General features: G+C 37.1%; 5 protein-coding genes across 10 annotated transcripts; 1 reads left to right on the forward strand and 4 right to left on the reverse strand.

Moving 5' to 3' along the window:
- Window positions 1-273: 273 nt before the first annotated feature.
- Window positions 274-4,752, reverse strand: PPC1 (phosphoenolpyruvate carboxylase 1). Of its 3 annotated transcripts, none has more exons than NM_001036101.2 (11): window positions 4,644-4,752; window positions 4,242-4,427; window positions 3,621-4,015; window positions 3,456-3,540; window positions 3,159-3,381; window positions 2,955-3,058; window positions 2,773-2,863; window positions 2,519-2,673; window positions 1,444-2,442; window positions 975-1,361; window positions 274-896 (listed from the first exon to the last, which is right to left on the reverse strand). In NM_001036101.2, exons 2-11 carry the CDS (start codon window positions 4,407-4,409, stop codon window positions 600-602), a joined length of 2,904 nt encoding a protein of 967 aa, NP_001031178.1. In that variant the 5' UTR covers window positions 4,410-4,427; window positions 4,644-4,752; the 3' UTR covers window positions 274-599. The 3 variants fall into 3 exon arrangements, with proteins under 3 accessions (NP_001031178.1, NP_175738.1, NP_001031179.1); NM_104209.3 differs by having other exon boundaries at window positions 366-896; window positions 4,568-4,737; NM_001036102.3 differs by having other exon boundaries at window positions 366-896; window positions 4,242-4,667.
- Window positions 4,753-7,273: 2,521 nt separating this feature from the next.
- TLP7 (tubby like protein 7) lies at window positions 7,274-9,843 on the reverse strand. The gene is made up of 4 exons (NM_104210.4): window positions 9,448-9,843; window positions 8,998-9,085; window positions 8,353-8,482; window positions 7,274-8,176 (listed from the first exon to the last, which is right to left on the reverse strand). The coding sequence occupies exons 1-4, from the start codon at window positions 9,766-9,768 to the stop codon at window positions 7,576-7,578; spliced, it is 1,140 nt and encodes a 379-aa protein (NP_564627.1). The 5' UTR covers window positions 9,769-9,843; the 3' UTR covers window positions 7,274-7,575.
- A 1,722-nt stretch (window positions 9,844-11,565) lies between these two features.
- AT1G53325 (F-box associated ubiquitination effector family protein) lies at window positions 11,566-12,072 on the reverse strand (the record flags this gene model as incomplete). Its single annotated transcript, NM_104211.1, has 1 exon — window positions 11,566-12,072. One exon carries the CDS (start codon window positions 12,070-12,072, stop codon window positions 11,566-11,568), a length of 507 nt encoding a protein of 168 aa, NP_564628.1.
- Window positions 12,073-12,305: 233 nt separating this feature from the next.
- AT1G53330 (Pentatricopeptide repeat (PPR) superfamily protein) lies at window positions 12,306-14,699 on the forward strand. Of its 2 annotated transcripts, NM_001333586.1 has the most exons (2): window positions 12,306-12,569; window positions 12,665-14,699. In NM_001333586.1, the coding sequence occupies exon 2, from the start codon at window positions 12,678-12,680 to the stop codon at window positions 13,779-13,781; it is 1,104 nt and encodes a 367-aa protein (NP_001321837.1). In that variant the 5' UTR covers window positions 12,306-12,569; window positions 12,665-12,677; the 3' UTR covers window positions 13,782-14,699. The 2 variants fall into 2 exon arrangements, with proteins under 2 accessions (NP_001321837.1, NP_175740.1); NM_104212.2 differs by having other exon boundaries at window positions 12,327-14,365.
- Window positions 14,700-15,187: 488 nt separating this feature from the next.
- On the reverse strand, window positions 15,188-17,430 carry AT1G53340 (Cysteine/Histidine-rich C1 domain family protein). 3 transcript variants are annotated; one of them, NM_001333587.1, is made up of 1 exon: window positions 15,188-17,430. In NM_001333587.1, the coding sequence occupies exon 1, from the start codon at window positions 17,340-17,342 to the stop codon at window positions 15,267-15,269; it is 2,076 nt and encodes a 691-aa protein (NP_001320511.1). In that variant the 5' UTR covers window positions 17,343-17,430; the 3' UTR covers window positions 15,188-15,266. The 3 variants fall into 3 exon arrangements, with proteins under 3 accessions (NP_001320511.1, NP_001320510.1, NP_175741.1); NM_001333588.1 differs by having other exon boundaries at window positions 15,190-17,338; NM_104213.2 differs by having other exon boundaries at window positions 15,190-17,301.
- Between the last annotated feature and the right edge of the window lie 553 nt (window positions 17,431-17,983).

Genomic DNA, 17,983 nt, shown 5'->3' on the forward strand with positions numbered 1-17,983 from the left:
TAAGACTAGTGTGAACTTTTTGACCTCAGTGAAATTAAATTAAAGCATAAAGTACGTTGGTGAAAAACCGGTACACCGTACATGTACGCTATAAATTCTCACAATTAATACAGAGCCGTTGGGACGTTACTCGAACTAGAAAATGCACACCGTGTCTATATACGAGACTCAAACACCGTGTCGTTTTCTTCGAACCATTTTTGCTTTTTAACGGCCTCTTTCCGCAAACATGTCTGCCGTTTTTCGGGACCACAAACATACTCAAACTACATGTTTGTTTACACAATGATGAACAAAAAGCCGAACCAAACCAGACCGAAGTGTTTTAAGCAACTAAGTCAGTGCCGTTCTTGGTCTAGTGGTGTAGATAAGAAAATAAACAAGAAAAGATTCTCTTGTTCTGTTTTATTAAACTTGAGAAAAAAACAGAGCATGTGTTCAATGATCTCGAAGTACTCGTACACGAAAATCAACATTTTGACGGTGGATACATAAAATAAACCAGAATCCAACCTTATTTTCCAAATCTGTAGTTAAAAAAAGGAGAGACTTGAGAGAGAAAGAGAGATTCAAAGTTTGTTTAACCATCTCTTTGTAGCTTAACCGGTGTTTTGTAGACCAGCAGCAATACCCTTCATCGTCAAGATGAGTGTATCTTCAAGTCCTGGCGCGTATTCGCTAGTCGGGTTAAGCTCGATGAGTTCTTTTGCTGGTTTGCTCGATTCCGCTATCTCCTTAGAAATGTGTGGTCGCAGAGTCACATGGTAACTCGGATCACGGATTCTCTTCAATGTGTAAGCTTGACAGACATTGAGAGTTGTAATGTAAGAATCACGAAGTCTCAGTCTCTGTTTCAAGTAAGGATCACCTTCAAGAAGATCTTTGTGTCCAGCGGTCTGCAAACAGCAAAGCCATTCAGACAAAACCTTACAATAATAATAAGAAGAAAGAAGTCAAGAAGGCTCTGTTTTTACCTGGAGGATGAGTTTCTTGGTTTCTTCGAAGTTAGCTCTGAGTTTCTCACCAAAAGGCCAGAGTTCCTCTGAAACAAGAAGCTTATCGTACAAAGCAGCAATACCAGGATCTCCTTTAGCGAACACCATTTCGATTAGATCAATGGTGACTCTAAAGAAAGGCCAGTGTTGGTACATATCTTGGAGCATATGGAGGTTCCTGACGTCTTTTTCGATCACATGTCTAATTGCTGATCCGAATCCAAGCCATACAGGAAGATGGAATCTTGTTTGAGTCCAAGCGAAGATCCATGGAATTGCACGGAGAGATTCAATGCCACCGCTTGGTTTACGCTTCGAAGGTCTGCTTCCGATATTCATACGTCCATACTCCAGTTCCGGTGTAGCCTGCAACAGATTTTAAGATTCTGTGAGTTTTAAGACTCTGTGGGGTGAGTTAAAGATTCCGAGTGAATGTAATAATACTTACGAGGCGGAAGTACTCGACAAACCGAGGTTCTTGGAACACAACTGAGCGATACTCCTCGGTTGCAACAACCGCCATTTCATCCAGCAAAGCGCGCCATTCTGGTTTAGGCGAAATTGGAGGACGCATACCGTGCTCGAGTGTAGCAGCTGTGAAACGCTGAAGTGTTCTAAAGCATAAGTGCTCTTCACCAAACGATTGCTCGATGACTTCACCTTGAACTGTGACACGGAGGGAACCGTTAATAGTATCCGGAGGCTGAGACAATATAGCAAGATGGGTTGGTCCACCTCCTCTTCCGACCGTGCCACCACGACCGTGAAACATTGTTAGCTTCACACCGTACTCTTTAGCAACCTTCACAAGCTCTTCTTGAGCTTTGTATAACTGCCAAGCAGCAGATAACCGTCCAGCATCTTTTCCTGAATCCGAATAACCAATCATAACCTCTTGCTTACCGTTAATTCGGTTTTTGTACCAATCAACAGAAAAGAGCCTAGCAACTGCAGCAGGAGCTGCTTCCAGATCTGCTAGCTTCTCAAAGAGCGGAACAACTCTCAAAGGCTGTTTCACTCGGCATTCACGCTGTAAAAGCTCAACAGCTAATACATCAGAAGGTGCAGTTGCCATAGAGATAATGTAAGCACCAAAGCTATCTGCTGGTAGCTCGGCTATGACATGAAACGTGTCCAGAACATCAGCTATTTCTTCGGTTTTAGGAAGATCAGAACCGAAAAGCGGACGTTTGCCACTTAGCTCAGATAAAAGCCATTCTTGGCGGCGTTCTTCAGACCACTCTCTGTAGGATCCGATATCTAAATGCGTGGTGATAGCATCCAATACATCAGTGTGGCGGTCAGATTCTTGCCTTATGTCAAGTCTCACAAGAGAGAGCCCAAAGGTTGAGACTTGCCTCAAGAAATCAAGAAGGCTTCCATCTGCTATTGGACGATCACCACATGAACACAGAGATCGGTAACAGAGCTCAAGAGGTTCCAAGAACTACACAAATAGCATGAGAGAGTGGTTTAGTACCAAATCATAACCGGGAGTTAAAAGATTCTAATTGCAATGATACCTGTTCCAAGTTAATGAAAGTAGCCTCTACAGGGACATCAGAGTGTCCATTGCTGAGCAGTTGATGAGCGCGTTCACGTGTGTGATAAAGCTTGTCCCTTACATCGCCAAGAATCACACGGTATGGCTCAGTTGTAGGAATTGACTTCCAGAATTCTGCAATCAAGACAATGAATGATAGGTTCCAAATTAAATCGGTTCCAGACACATAGCTTAAACATAAACAAAATGCTCAAAATCGGTTATTTTTCTTACCTATGTAATGTTTTGCAGCATCTTTCCTCGAATTTGCATGAACTTCATCAGCTCGCGCACGCAGCTCGTCATTGCAACGCCACATAGACATCTATGAAAGAAGCAGTAATCATGAAATGAGGTGATACATAAATAAAAGAAAGTAAGGAGACTAAACTCAAAAAAAGAACTCGAGATCAAACCTCAAACATAAGATCTTCGATTTGGTTAAAGTACATAGTAGCAGCCATCATTCTAGCTAACAAGCAAACATCTCTGGTGACTTCAGGTGTAACCCTTGGGTTACCTGCAAATACACATATATTGTGAGTTTGTGACATGAGTAAAACCATTAAGAGAGGGAGCGCAATAAGAGAGCTATGCGAGAAGGACTTGTAGAAATGTACCGTCACGATCACCACCCATCCAAGAAGAGAACTGAATCAATGGAGCATTATATGGAACACGTTCTTCGATCCCTATGTTTTTCAAAGCCGTGTCAACACGGCGCAGAAACTTAGGAACACCTTTCCAGATAGTTTCATGGAAATAACTCATTCCCGCTCTCATCTCATCTTGAGGAGTAGGTGGTGTTCTTTTGATTTCATCTGTTCGGAATGCAGCTTGAATCTAACAAAAACCCAAGTTTTTTTTCCATTAGTTTCCAAAATCATGTAAATATGAAGAATCCAATAAGATTTTACCTCTCTCTGAAGAGCCTCATCGAGCTCTTGCTTGTCATCAGGAGTAATATCCTTAGCATATAGTTGAGCCAGACAGTCTCTTATCCTGAAAAACCGCACAAAGTAGATAACTTTAACATCAAAACATCGATCCAAAGCAAGCCCGGTGAAGCCTCAAAGACTAACCTCCCATGTTTCTGAAGCAATGATCTTCTCACAGACTGAGTAGGATGAGCAGTCAAAACCAAATCCACAGTCTGATTCTTGAGAGCATCAAAGATCTCTTCAGGAGACTTGTTCAGATCTCCAACAAGCTTCTTGAAAGTTTCTTCAAGATCAGATTCAGTAGTAGCAGAGCTCTCATCAACAAAATCACCTTTCTTCAGCTTCTTGATCCTACGGCGATAAGCAATCTGCACTTCCTCAGCCAAATTGGCTAAGTTAAGCATATGAGAGAAAGCTTTAGCGATAACAATGGAATCTCCTGGATCTAAACTCGTTAGCACACTCCCTAGCTCCTCTAGCTTCTTAGGTTCATGCTTCCCTTCGTATTCTGCAGAATGCTCATAAAGCTCTTGAACCTATATACAACAACACACACAATAAGATCATCAAAATTAGATCACATGAAACTACTAATCTCAAAACTAACATAAAGTTTAAATCTTCCTGCGTTTCAAAACCCTAACTAATCTAATCCATGATCGAATCAAAAAAAGTTGAAACCTTTAGTCAATACTCAAAACAGAGCATGTAGTTTCAGGATCTTATAGCAAAAGGGTCAAATCCAAAATGGAGAAAACGTACAGTTTCACGGAGATCTTCACCGTGCAAATCCTGGAGGATATCGAGAAACCGATCTAGAAGCAAAGCATCATACTCAACAAGCTTGTCGTCTTCACTAACTTTGCCAGGAACCAGTTGACGAAGATGAACATCAATCGATGCCATCTTCTCTAACTTCCGATTCGCCATTTTTTCACCTGCTTCGCTCTGAAGTAAGACCAAACAAAATAATTAAAGGGATCCAAAAATTAAAGATCTAAAGACAAAATTGACTGAGATTTCGGCGATGAAATCGGAGACAGAAAATAAGAAAGTCGGAAACTTTGAGTCAACAGAAACAAACAGACCCAGATGAGAAAAATCTGCTGATAGTGCGGAGGAAAAGTAAATCTAACAAGTGTGTGTGTGTGTGGAGAAGCTAACCAGTTATAGAAGTAAAAGCTGTGTCCTTTGAAGTCAGTCAGATTCAGATTTCAGAGATACATAACCAAAAATAAGATACTTGGCTTACCTATATATAGAGAGTGAGATCATGATGGATTCCTATACATTATTCTATTTCTATATGTGATGCTCGCTTATAGTTGGAATTTTTAACCTTTTTTTCCATGATTTCTATCTCTTTTTTTCCTCAATTTATATATATTTATTAATGCATTGAGAAGATTTTTATTTATGTATAAAAGAGAGATTTTCATTGAATCTAGTGATAGTCAAGAAAGAAATATTATGATTAATTAATTTTTGTGGAACAAAAAAATAACCAAAACAATAACATAAAATATTTTTATTTTTAATATATCAGTAAAAAATTAATTATATCACTTATGTAAACAACATGCATTCTTCCGTAATTTTGATTTATATAATCAACAAAAAAACATCAAAAATTGATTCACCTAAGTTAACACCAATCATATTTTGAAAATTTACACTTTCATGTTTGACTCACAGTACCTACAGAATTAGAATTCGATCGATTTAATATAAAGATTATTTATCTCTTTATTGTGGTTAAATTACCGGAAGATTATAGTGTTTGTAAAATAATTTGTTGTTCTAAAATTCACGTGAGCGAATGTAGAGAAGAGCATGTGTCAATGCACGGAAGTTGATGAATAAATCTCTGAACTTTCAACCTAACTTTCACTTTCAGCGATAAAGTTGACTTTTAATTTTTCTTTCTTATAAAGGACTTAAGTATTTAACCGACCATCATCTATTTCTTTCGGTTTTATTAGTTCTTCTAACCTCCCAAAATCTAAAATCGGCAGTCTACGATAAATTTTTAGACATATATAAAATCAAATATAATATTACTCTTGTGAACGAAAATGTGATAGTAAATAAAGTAGCGGTATATGATGCTGATTAGATCATGCCTTATCATTCTTACTCATGTGATGATGTTATTATCATAACTAGATCATTTTTGGTAAGTGACAAAGTCGTACATGTATGTGATGTGATGTCACGTTATGAATATTTTACATTGGTCGACTCCAATTATTCAAAAATTGGATATCTTCATATGTGCTAATGGAATATTCGGATAATTTGAAATGTCTTTATTATAACACAAGTCAACAGTCGACAGACGACAGGCATGAGTGATACAGTCTAATTGTTGGAATATTAGGTACTCACTTTTCTAGTTTTCTTTAATATACTGCAAAATTTATTAATTTCAGCGAATGATCACACATTTTTTTCTTTTCACCATCACATAAAATTCTTTTGGACTATAAAATATATAGTGATATGTATTGGGTACATACATTTATATAAAACTAAAAATTTACTGCAAAAAAAAACTAAGAACTAAACACCATAAATCCAAAATCTAAAAACAAATTAAGAAACTACTGCCATTTTAAAGCCTTAACTTTGTCAAATGATATATATGAAGTAAAAACAAAAAAAAAAAGTAAAAGAAAACGGAAACATGAAATAGAAGCTTCGTTAATTAACCGGTGGAAATACATTTTCATCCCCAAAAAAAGAAACAGTTGGAAATGCATCATGCATGCACCATGAAACTAACATATTTGCCGTGTTTGAATTTACATTTTCTGAAATAGAATTATAAATATGGCCTTACGTGCACTCCTTAATTTCATAAACAAGCCTCTTTTTTTTTTTTTCCTTTCTTCATATGATTAGACTTTTAGTATAATATAATGAATATTATGAGCACAAGGCTGCATATACTTAATAAAGTGATGATGGTTAGCTGATAACTTGGTTGACGTATAACATGATAATTAAAGTCCATTATCAGGACGAAGAAGAGTTTGAGAAGCTAAGGACCAAGTGTGAAAACTTGTTTCGGTTCTTTTTTAAAACACTTTTGTTGTTTTGACGGCATCCATTTGGACACTTTACTAGTGCGGATGCTTACGGAAGCAATATTGCATGGTCGCGTAATGGCTTATGACATATTTCCGACTCACTAAAAGATAGTATATGGTAGAGTATACTACTTACGCGAGTATCGTGATTAATGCCGTTATAAATATTTTTAGCAAAAACTATACTTTTAACTGAAAATCACTTCTCTTGGGTATTTAACTTTTTCATCTATAGATCGTTTTCCTTTTCTGATGAGGCTTCACTTAATTACTATAGTGTGGCTATGTAGTGATGTGTACAAACTACGGTTCTAATTAAAAGAAATGAACGATTAATTGTACATTATATCCTAATTTAAGAAATATTGAACGATAAATTTGGAAAACAAAGAGAAACCTGCCCTTACTTATCCTTAAGAGTTAAGACTAGGGCATGCGAAAGTATTCCACACCAATAATAGTACTAGTACGCTCATTTCACATATATTGATATATATAAACAAGATCCAGTTGTAAAATACAAAAGAATATAAAACCGAAAAGTAAAAAATTATAAAGAAGTTTTTCAAATCGACTTGTCAGACATCGAACCGGCTCAAGTTCCAAACCAAAAATATGCGACTTTTTTCTTGTGTATAAGCCAAAAATTAAAAATATGTTACTTAAGTCTTGCTATTCATTGCTGACAAAAAGAAAAAAGTCTTGCTATTCATTGTTTTTGTATATATTTTGCAAATAAGTCATGTTTCCAAAAAACCATTGAAGTCCTACTTTGAAGGAATGTGAAGTCCCAAATTCTATTCAAAAATAAAAGAAAACCACATGGGTATACTTAAGAGATACATTATGATTATGGGTTTTAAATAATGTTTCTTACATAATAATACTTATGTGCTTCTCCTTTCCACATACCTTTGTGTTTACACTTACACATGATTACATCAAAACATTACATTTTTGCAAAGCCAGTTCACTTTTTCTTTTCTGTTGCCTTTTGTTGGGTTTCACTCGCAGGCAAGTTTAGTGCCGAAACTTGTGAGACAGATAGCAAAAGCCTGAAATGCAGAGAGAGGCTGTCTATAATCCATAGTGAAAGTGTCATCTCCCACTTTACCAAACTGTAGAAGAACTGTTTCTTCATCGCCTTTACCGCTCGGTTGACTTTGGTCAACGGTCGCAACCAGCTGAAAGTTCTTGACCGAAGCAACAGTAACTCGTCCATGGAAGTTCAGACACCAGCACTGCAAGTGCTCGTGCCATCTAGGAGCTTTGTTCTTTAGTATTGTCAAGCTGGAACCATCCTTGTTGGGTTTTTTCATTATCTTGGTTACATCACATGGCTTTTGGTCAGACGAGAGTCCAGCGGATGATGATGAAGGTGATGGTGATGGGCATCGGAGTGTGCTTACCATTCTTCTTGGACCTCTTGATTTCAAAAGGTTGAATTTATAAGAAACATGACCGACTTCAAAGTTGCCTGCTGGAACTTGAGGGCTTATCTGCTTTGATGCAAATCTGCGACTGGCTTTGCCATTTGAAGGTTTTGCTCCGTTGTGTGGTGGTTGGCTATCGTATACTGTAAAGTTGGTCCCAAGAAAATCTGATCTGTTGAAGTTTCCAAAAAAAAACCATGAACCCTTAGTTTTCAAGCCACACTCATCTTCTAAGCAAAAAAAAACAAACCTTAAAACAAATTTAAAACTTCTGAGATAGCAATCCTGCTTTAGAGATTAAATGGCCGCCTAGCCGCCTAGGATATTCAGTAATGCACATATCAATACCTTAATTTTCCGACGTAGGCATTACTTCCTTGAGAGAAATCATCAGCATCAAGTGATATGATGTACTCAGTGTAAGCACCGGTCCTAAACCTCCGCGCCGCCAGAAGAAACTTTCCCTTATCAGTGAATGCTGGTGAACAGAAAATACAAACTAAATTAATAAATCCTGAAAATGATCCTTTTGCCAGCAAAGGAAAAATTTACTTAACTTGTTCCAAAGCAGTTTGCTCTTAAATTTAATATAATGATATTTTCATTGAGTTTGGAATGAAAATATAACTCAAAATATCATTCAGTGATGTCAAGATACCCGAATATAGATAAAAGGATTAACAATGCCTAGCAAACTACTTCACAGGTCAACTCCTATATTAGACTGCAGCTCAGAATTTTCTTCATCATCAACCAAGGTCAACAAAAAAGTCAATACTTATTAATGGCAATTGGTTGGTAAGTTGTTTCAAAGACAAGGCATTACTAGGTAAAAGACTGAGACAACCTTAGGAAGTCACTAATTCAATCGTTTTCACACTTAAAAAGCCTATCTAAAACTTTCATTTCAAGCCATATATACTTTTCTAATTTTGACTGAATCAACAATAAGAATGAAGCAAAAGGAAAAGTAATACTTTTGAAATAACTTACATGGTGTTAGAGCAAGATACAAGTAAAACGTTGATGTCTTCTTGTTCCTCTTTATCAAGCACTGATTAGAAAAGTCTCTAGGACCTGGCTGCATTTCAAAATACACTAAACTATCTCAATTCTCATCCCATTTTTTTTTCCAATTGCTCTTAACAAAAGCAAAGCCACAATAGCATCTATAAAGGCATATTAAGCTAAAGCAAGAACAAATACCATTAAGCGAACAAAACAACTGTGAATAGCTTTCAAATGACATGATCAAACGCCATCAACTTGACAGAATATTCTTATAAGAAGCTTGATTTAGGTAATTCAACAGTGTCTCTATAATGTGAAAGAGATAACAAAACTCACAGATTCACCTAAATCGATTCCTAAATCAGAGAACACGAAACCTAATTTGACGAAACAAAAATCAATGAAATGGTAAAATCAATACAAAAGGCGTACCAATTTGAGGCAAGAAGGGAAAGTAATTTTGCCAGAGTTAAGAGAGGATCTAGCGAAATCGTGAGTGATTTCTCTCCATTTCTTAGAAACGCAAGCGCAAGTAACTACATCACGACGTTGAGGCCAACGGTCCTCAGTCTCCTCCACGCGACGAATGATCTCGCCTAATAATTCAGGGAGCATCGCCGACCATGACGAAGAACCGGCCATATTCGACGGCGGAGGAATCGATTCGGATTCCGGTGCCGTCGTTGTCTCTCCCTGATGAAACCTAAAAGAGTTCGAGATCCTCCGCGAAAGGAGGGACCGTGACAAAGGCATTTTGTGAAGAGAGATGTTTCGATCTGGAAATAGAGAGAAGAGGGGAAGAGAGAGAAAGGGATGAGATTTGTTTCTGGGAAAAAAAAATCTATATAATAATTAATACCAACGTGCGAAATCTAGAAGGGAGTGATATTTTTGGGTAATAGTGACACAGCTGTGATATACGAATAAGTGACAGATCTTTTTATTTGGGACACGTCTCTCTACTTTATAAGTGGTCGAAAAAGTGAGAAATCTAAACCGGAAACGACGACTAAACCGGATACATGATGTTATTTTTTCATAGCACATTCAATTTAAGTAACACAGAAAAATCTTATGACTTGTGTAACTGAGGTTGATAGACGAACATTTCGACATTTGTTAAATCTGAATTTTGTTCAATCTTTAAGAATTAAGATTATGGATTTGGTTTATGATAACTCATTTTGTGATATTAGAAGATTCCTTATTTTTATTGAAATGAAATTACTTGTTTAGGATTTAGTAATTTATTTTTATCACTTTTTGCCTTTTGGGCTTGTGTAGTTGTAACTTAGAGATTTTTTTTTTTGGTTATAATGTTAAGATTTTATACCAAATAAACAAACGTTTACAACTTGTTCTAAAAGATTACAAAACACATCCTACCAAAAAAATAAAAAATAAAAGGATTACAAAACACAACCCAACATTTGTACAACTTATATATTTTAACATTTGTACTTCATAAAATTCAATATTGGTAATGGTACCACGTCTGTTGTTTACGTTTTAGAAAAAGATAGATTTTTAGATTGTTTATTAATGCTATAAACTGTCATATCTAACAATAAGATAATTAATATAACTAGCCCAAATAAACGTTAGTAACACCACCGCTTTGATCATGAGTTTCCGGCACCTGAGCTACTATCTTCGCATCCCACTCTCTTGCATGGTGGTTGACACGATCCCAAGCATCAATAACACTTTTACGTGCAGTAATTAGAGCTAGTCAGCTCTAAGCTAATTGACTAGATTTTAAGTCATGGACAAGTGATCGAATACTTTAAGATCTCTCTTCCTCTCCAAATATTTGACATAAAATCAAACATAAACTCGCTCAAGCCTAACTGTCCTAGACAAAACTATACCATAAGCTGGCAAAACTACTTTGAGTGCAATTGATTACTTGTGATAGACACAACAGCTACTAAAGAAAGACCTCCAACCAACAAACTGATTTCATCAACCCAACTCTTGAAAACAAACCTTGAGATTGGTATGGTGATTTCAATAGCTTTCAAGACTAGATAAAAAAACAAACAAGCCTCTAAAGATAACTAGGCACACATTTGGCCTCTCCAGGTTCGATCATGGGGATGGAGAAACAAGAGTTGGTATGTTCACGTTGATGTCATATCCCTACTTCTCGTAATTTTCTTGAAAACAAGACCACTCACTATGGCAGTAACCAACTGGGCATGAAGCAACTTGGACCTGAAAATTTGAAGGAAACTAAAAAAAAAAGAGTAAGAAAATAAAATATACAAGAAAAGAAAAACGAAGAGAAGTTTACCTATTTATATGTTCATGAAAAGGAAGGAGCCATTTCTCTAGATGTTGTTTTAGTTTGAGAGAAAGAAAATGATGATATAAACCAGAGTAAGAGATGGTTGAGACTTAGAAAACAAACCATTATATAAAGTGAAGAGAAAGATTGGTAACGAATAAAAACGAACTCCAATAAATAAATAAAACAAGAAATCCATAATTGAAAATCAAACTTGTAAAATTTCTTCTTCTTTGTTCACTAGCTTCAGCAAAAGTCTCTCAAGGAATGGAGATCAAACTGGGAACATAGGCACAGGATTGGAACGTACATACAACTTCATCTATCTTAATCTTTTTGCACAGATCTCCCCTCACAATATAGACCCAAGCTTGTTTAGGTTTCTTGGTAGAAAAACATAAAACGAAGCTCTTCCCAGAGATACTATCATCGACGAAGTAACTTGTAGAATTATGACAAAGTACCATGGGGAAGTTAGGTATTGAGACAGTCATGAACTTAATCCACACAACATCGTTTCCATCATCCCCATTACCAATTTTATTCTTTGTCACCCAAATCTCAATCTCCCTTGTTCTTTTGCATTGTTCCATCACTGAAAACCGATCTCCTTTGTAAATAGAGAGGATACGAGTATGAGTAGTACTTTTCTTCGCCTTACATGGTAGAATACAGAACATCTTTAATGTCTCTTTGGAAAAATCGAGCCATTTGGATGAAATACTGACCAGTTTTGGAATTATAAGCTGTCCAGTACAAATTTCCATTCATGGAAACCCTAGAATTAGCAGACGATTCGTCCATTACAAACCCTTCGTCAAAACTGGTATGATCAGTAACCTTGATAACACTGAATAAATCCTCATATATAACTTTTTTCTTATACTTAAAGTGGTATTTGAATATTAAAGATATTTTTATAATAAAATATAATATATTTTGTTTTGGTAGGAGATATAATATATTTTTATCAACAGTGTTTTTAGAAGAAAAGTCAGAAAGTATATATAATTCTGAAATGAAGAAAAGTCAACTTTAGACCCATTTCGAAGCGAAACTCATGTCCGCCGTGAAATCTGTCTCTTCCTTCAGGCTCGCCTCTCTCCTCCGCCGTGAGAATGATCCTTCCGCCGCCATGAAGCTTTTCCGAAACCCTGATCCAGAATCAACGAACCCAAAAAGGCCCTTCAGATACTCGCTTCTTTGCTACGATATCATCATCACGAAACTTGGTGGCTCCAAGATGTTTGACGAGCTAGATCAGGTACTTCTCCACCTCAAGACCGATACTCGTATCGTTCCTACAGAGATTATATTTTGCAATGTGATCAATTTCTTTGGCCGTGGAAAATTACCCAGTCGTGCACTCCACATGTTCGACGAAATGCCTCAATACCGTTGCCAACGCACTGTGAAATCTTTGAACTCTCTGTTGAGTGCGCTTTTAAAGTGCGGTGAGTTGGAGAAAATGAAGGAACGTCTTTCGAGTATTGATGAGTTTGGTAAGCCTGACGCTTGTACTTACAATATACTGATCCATGGATGTTCTCAGAGCGGGTGTTTCGATGATGCCTTGAAGCTATTCGATGAAATGGTCAAGAAAAAAGTGAAGCCCACTGGTGTTACCTTTGGGACGTTGATTCACGGGTTGTGCAAGGATTCGAGGGTGAAGGAAGCACTGAAGATGAAGCACGATATGTTAAAAGTGTATGGAGTGCGTCCCACGGTACACATTTATGCGTCGTTGATTAAAGCGCTTTGTCAAATTGGTGAATTGAGTTTTGCGTTTAAGCTTAAGGATGAGGCGTACGAAGGAAAGATTAAAGTAGACGCAGCTATATACTCTACGTTGATTAGCTCACTTATAAAAGCTGGAAGGTCGAATGAGGTATCGATGATTTTGGAAGAAATGAGTGAAAAAGGATGCAAACCTGATACAGTGACTTACAATGTACTAATTAACGGGTTCTGTGTTGAGAATGATTCCGAATCAGCTAATCGAGTCTTGGATGAAATGGTTGAAAAGGGCTTGAAACCAGATGTTATAAGCTACAACATGATACTTGGTGTCTTTTTTAGAATCAAAAAATGGGAAGAAGCTACTTACTTGTTTGAAGATATGCCCAGAAGAGGTTGCAGCCCTGATACCTTATCGTATAGGATAGTTTTCGATGGGCTTTGCGAAGGTTTACAATTCGAAGAAGCTGCAGTTATCTTAGACGAAATGCTTTTCAAAGGTTATAAGCCTCGCAGGGATAGGCTAGAGGGATTTCTGCAAAAGCTATGTGAGAGTGGAAAGTTGGAGATTCTGAGTAAAGTTATTAGTAGCTTGCATAGAGGGATTGCTGGTGATGCAGATGTGTGGTCGGTTATGATACCTACAATGTGCAAAGAACCCGTGATATCGGATTCTATTGATTTGTTGTTGAACACAGTAAAGGAAGATGGTCCTTTATCAGCAATGCCACAATGCTAGGTCACGTGTTGTACAAGTTAATGAGGCTGGTGTTTGAGTACCAGAGAGCAAAACTTTCAACAGCCGAATCTTGGACTTAGGGATAGAATGCTATCTGTGTTTGGATTTGAGATTTTGGTTTCAGAAAAATAGTAACCAATGTAAAGCCAATCTATGTAAGAGTGGGAAGTTGGAGATTCTCGGTAAAGTTGTCAGTAGCTTGGCATAGAAGGAATGCTGTTGCTGAAGATATCTGGTTGTTTTGTTTATAATAGTCACAGTGTGCAAAGATCAAGGAAGAGGGTCCTTTATCAGCAATGCCTCAATGCTATGTCACTTGTCGGGCAAGTTAATGTTGCTGAGAACTTTGTTCCGGTGGGCAAGATGGATTATCTGCAGGCAAACATGAGTTCATTATTAGTTGATTTGGCTACTGGCCAAAGTCACCCTTTTTATATTAATGAAAACCCTTTAACAAAAATAAAGTATAGGACTAAAAAAAAAGTAGAACAAGGCTAAAAAAAGCAGTATATATAGTCGAGTGAGCCACGTGCGTATATAGTCGAGTGAACAGGGCTAAAAGCAGTATATGGCATTGCTCATATATATAGTCGAGTGAACCACGTGCGTAGATCTTGAGATGGTTTGTTGAGTGAGTTGACACATTCTTCATGCGCCACGAAGAAGCACTCCTTGCAGTGATAGCCGGAGCCACTAGTTTCATTGCAATTTAGCGAGACCCGTCCGATCTCGAAGTATTATCAATACAGCCCATAAAAGAAGAAATGTAATTGTGGGCTCAATGAAGACCTTTTACGAGATAACATATTCAAACAGACTTAAACGGATCATTAGTAACAGATCATATACACACAGAGATAAATTCGAAAATTTCTTCTAAAACCAAAGTATTGGAAACTTGGATTCATTTTCGATTTGTCGTCCTTAATTAATTAGCTTCTGCTTGGTTTCAGAGAAGCCTTTTTTTTTGTGTGAATTTTTTTCTAATCTGTTATCTTGAACTCCAAATGGGTTTTCTTTAACAAATTTCCTGTAAATTGATTAAAAATGTTGATCTCCAAAACGAAAGAATCAATGGTCTCTTGAATGAGTCGTCTACTTGTTTTTCTCTCTTCTACTACAGTTTTCTTTGAATCAGAACTAAATTCACTCTTTAACAAGAACATCATTATAGAGTCCAAGACCTTTTAATTGAAGAAAAACATCTCTTTGATCAAATTTGTATTATCTGTATACGCTTATAAACATAACCAAAGGCAGCATGGAAGTTCTCCAAATTTTGAAACAGAGGAGGAAAAGAATAAAATTAACGGTGGTTTTCTTAAAGAACAAAAAATGAGAACAGAGAACATATATAGCATCGACGGCCCAAAAGAAAATAAACAAAATTATATATATGGTAGAGGATAAGAAACAAAAAGATGACATTGCATTTTAATAACGAAATTTGGAGAGATTAGATATTACAAAGCGTCTGGCTATGGCCTATGAGTAATCAATTACAAGCTTCTGGCAAGATACAGCACAAAATATATATTTTTCTTTGTATTCGAAAACTATTTTCTGTCGACAACGCTCCCCGCACTCACTGCAAAATGGCCGAGACAAAGTATTGTTGCTATGAATATGAAGCTTCTTCTGATAATGTTTGCGGGAACCCGTCATATTATACATTATGGTGTGACCAGGCTTCATATACATGTCTTCCCCAAGCAAACAATCAATATGAAGAGTGGTGCAACAGTCGTCGCATGAATAGAACCCTTTCTTTCTCAAATCTGCTATTCTTCTTTCGCATACATCACACCACTCTGAATGATCATTTGCCTCTTTCGCTTCATAAAACTTGAGGAAATGTTTGTCATGTTGATACCTTGCCTTGTATGGTAAGGTAGCACACTTGAAGCATATCACAAAATCACATTCAATGCAATTTAGTTTTTTACAAGAAAACGACTCATCTTTACTTTCTTGGCATATGTGACATATTGCTGACTCCTCTTCTTCTGGATTCAAAGCTAGGTATAAGGGATGCTCATGACCTAGATAATCAAATGGTTCAGAAACCGAGGCACATCGTATATCTATTTTAAATTTATAATCTTTTGTATCAGCATAACATCCTCTGAAATCGTCCACATAGACAAAACCACAACTTTCACGCTGACAAGCATCACAACGAAAACGTCCTTTGTTGTCATGATATTCATTAGTGACAACCTTTAGTGTGAGTGGATAAGGATTCAACGCATGATATTTCTTGCAAGGTGCATTTGCACATGCTTCGTGGAGGATGAAGTCACACTCATCCACACCTGAATAATAGCCACCCTCGTAGATCGGAAGGGTGCACGCTTGACAAAGCTTGTTTTCATCGTAAGCTTTACTGGTATCGAGTTTCAGATGATGACCATGAGAAAAATGGAGTATTATTCCATCAGATATTGTTATAAATGGCTCAACAATTATCTCAAGTTCTTCAGGTACTCCCTCGAGTTCTATCCCATCCCATATGTCTCTCCGCAACGCGCATCTTGAATGAACAAAATAGTCATCACACTTGTTGCAAGAGTAGGCACCATAGTCGTTGTCAACCTCTTGACGACAAACTCCACAAGACCATTTTCCGGATGAAAGAGAGGAGGTATAAGAGATACGATGGTGGTGGCGAGATATTTTTATGACATACGGGAAATAGATACAATCTTGATGGACTACGAAGGCGCATCGAATACAAATATAGGTTGGAATGAATTTTTTAATGAGGCTACAAACATGGCAAGGTAAGAAAGATTGTTTGGGAAAAAAGGTGAGGGGATGGGGATGCCTTTTGGGGTGATCTATAACAAAGGGTATTGGCTTGAAAGCACAAAACAGATGCAAAGTGAAGTTGCTGGTAGGACAATAATAATTCATGCCATAGATAGGTTTTTGACAACATGAACATAATACGCGGCCGGAGGGAGGACTATAAAGTTGGAGAGAAAGAGATGGATAGAAAGGGTGTTTGAACTCGAGTGGAGCACCAACACATTCTTTGTGAAACTGGTCACCACATGTGACACAAACGTAATAGCTTGTGCCTTGCTCTATGGTTGTGCACGCACGGCAAATGAAATCGTAAATATTAGGGTTTTTATTGTCGCACCAAAAGAGAGGGAGTAAAGGGAGCTTACAGCTGTAGGATTGAAGCATATACTCGGGTTGTTGATGACCGCTTTGTATGGTAGGGAAGTGAGAGGAAACAACCAACGGGAAAAAGCTACGATCTGAATCACTCGTGTATGGCTTTAAATTTTTAACTTTGAGACGTAAAGTAGGACAGAGGATCAGAGGCTCAACAGAGAGGTCGTCCACAGTCCCTCCATCGGAATCAACAGCTGCTTCACGGGAAGAAGGGTTCTCGGTTTGAGATAACAAAGTGTATATGAGAAATGGGTTTCCATCGATTTCTCCCTCACGAAATTCACCGACTGAATTTGAATTCATGGCTGCTACTAAGACGATATTTGGATAGTTGTGATATTCTTCTTCTCCTTCCTCTCCCTCTTTCATATACATGTATACAGCTAAGCTTGATAGATGTATTATAATTTTTAATTTGGTTACAGAAAAGTCGTTAATTATTATTTTCCCATTTTCGGTCTGACAGTCTTTTTATCATCTATTTTTTATTAGAAAGTTTGATAGAGAAACATTTAAAAAATAAATTAAAAAACCTTCAATAACAGTACTGTTCGTGTCGTGTTAACGTGTTATATTAATGATAGTGGTAAGATAGTGGAACTCGGAGCACATGCGATCTTTTACCGACGTTTACTGCAGTTGACGACCATTGTTTTGAAGTAAACGGCAGTTTTTGGCTCGCCAATGTTTGATCCGACGTGTCACATTTTTGATCACAAAAAGTTTGATATGGCAACGATTTGGTGAATATATCAGCAGTCTGTTGCCGGAATGTGTTTGACAACTAACGATCCCAAGGTAACACGTTCACGGACATAGTGATAATCAAACTCAAAGTGTTTGCTGCGAGCGTGATAATCAAAAACAGAGATCAAAAGGGCAACGTTCTACAAGTATCCCCTTTTGTCGTTTTTTTACAAGTTGCAACGTTATTATTGCTTCTAGTTGGATAAATATCATGATGATACCGACAAAACCTTTACAAATATAACACAATTAAAAGTTCTTTCTATATT

Source organism: Arabidopsis thaliana, assembly GCF_000001735.4.
Source record: "Arabidopsis thaliana chromosome 1 sequence".
Classification (NCBI taxonomy): Eukaryota; Viridiplantae; Streptophyta; class Magnoliopsida; order Brassicales; family Brassicaceae; genus Arabidopsis; species Arabidopsis thaliana.

Coding starts and splice junctions, on each gene's coding strand:
- TLP7 (NM_104210.4), bottom strand. CDS start 9,768: ATGCCTTTGTCACGGTCCCTCCTTTCGCGGAGGATCTCGAACTCTTTT. Junction 8,483..8,997: donor GTATCTTGCTCTAACACCAT/GTAAGTTATTTC, acceptor TCTGTTCACCAG/CATTCACTGATAAGGGAAAG. Junction 8,177..8,352: donor GCCTACGTCGGAAAATTAAG/GTATTGATATGT, acceptor AAACTTCAACAG/ATCAGATTTTCTTGGGACCA.
- PPC1 (NM_001036101.2), bottom strand. CDS start 4,409: ATGGCGAATCGGAAGTTAGAGAAGATGGCATCGATTGATGTTCATCTT. Junction 2,443..2,518: donor CTTTCATTAACTTGGAACAG/GTATCATTGCAA, acceptor CTATTTGTGTAG/TTCTTGGAACCTCTTGAGCT. Junction 1,362..1,443: donor TTGTCGAGTACTTCCGCCTC/GTAAGTATTATT, acceptor AATCTGTTGCAG/GCTACACCGGAACTGGAGTA.
- AT1G53330 (NM_104212.2), top strand. CDS start 12,366: ATGTCCGCCGTGAAATCTGTCTCTTCCTTCAGGCTCGCCTCTCTCCTC.
- AT1G53340 (NM_001333587.1), bottom strand. CDS start 17,342: ATGTATATGAAAGAGGGAGAGGAAGGAGAAGAAGAATATCACAACTAT.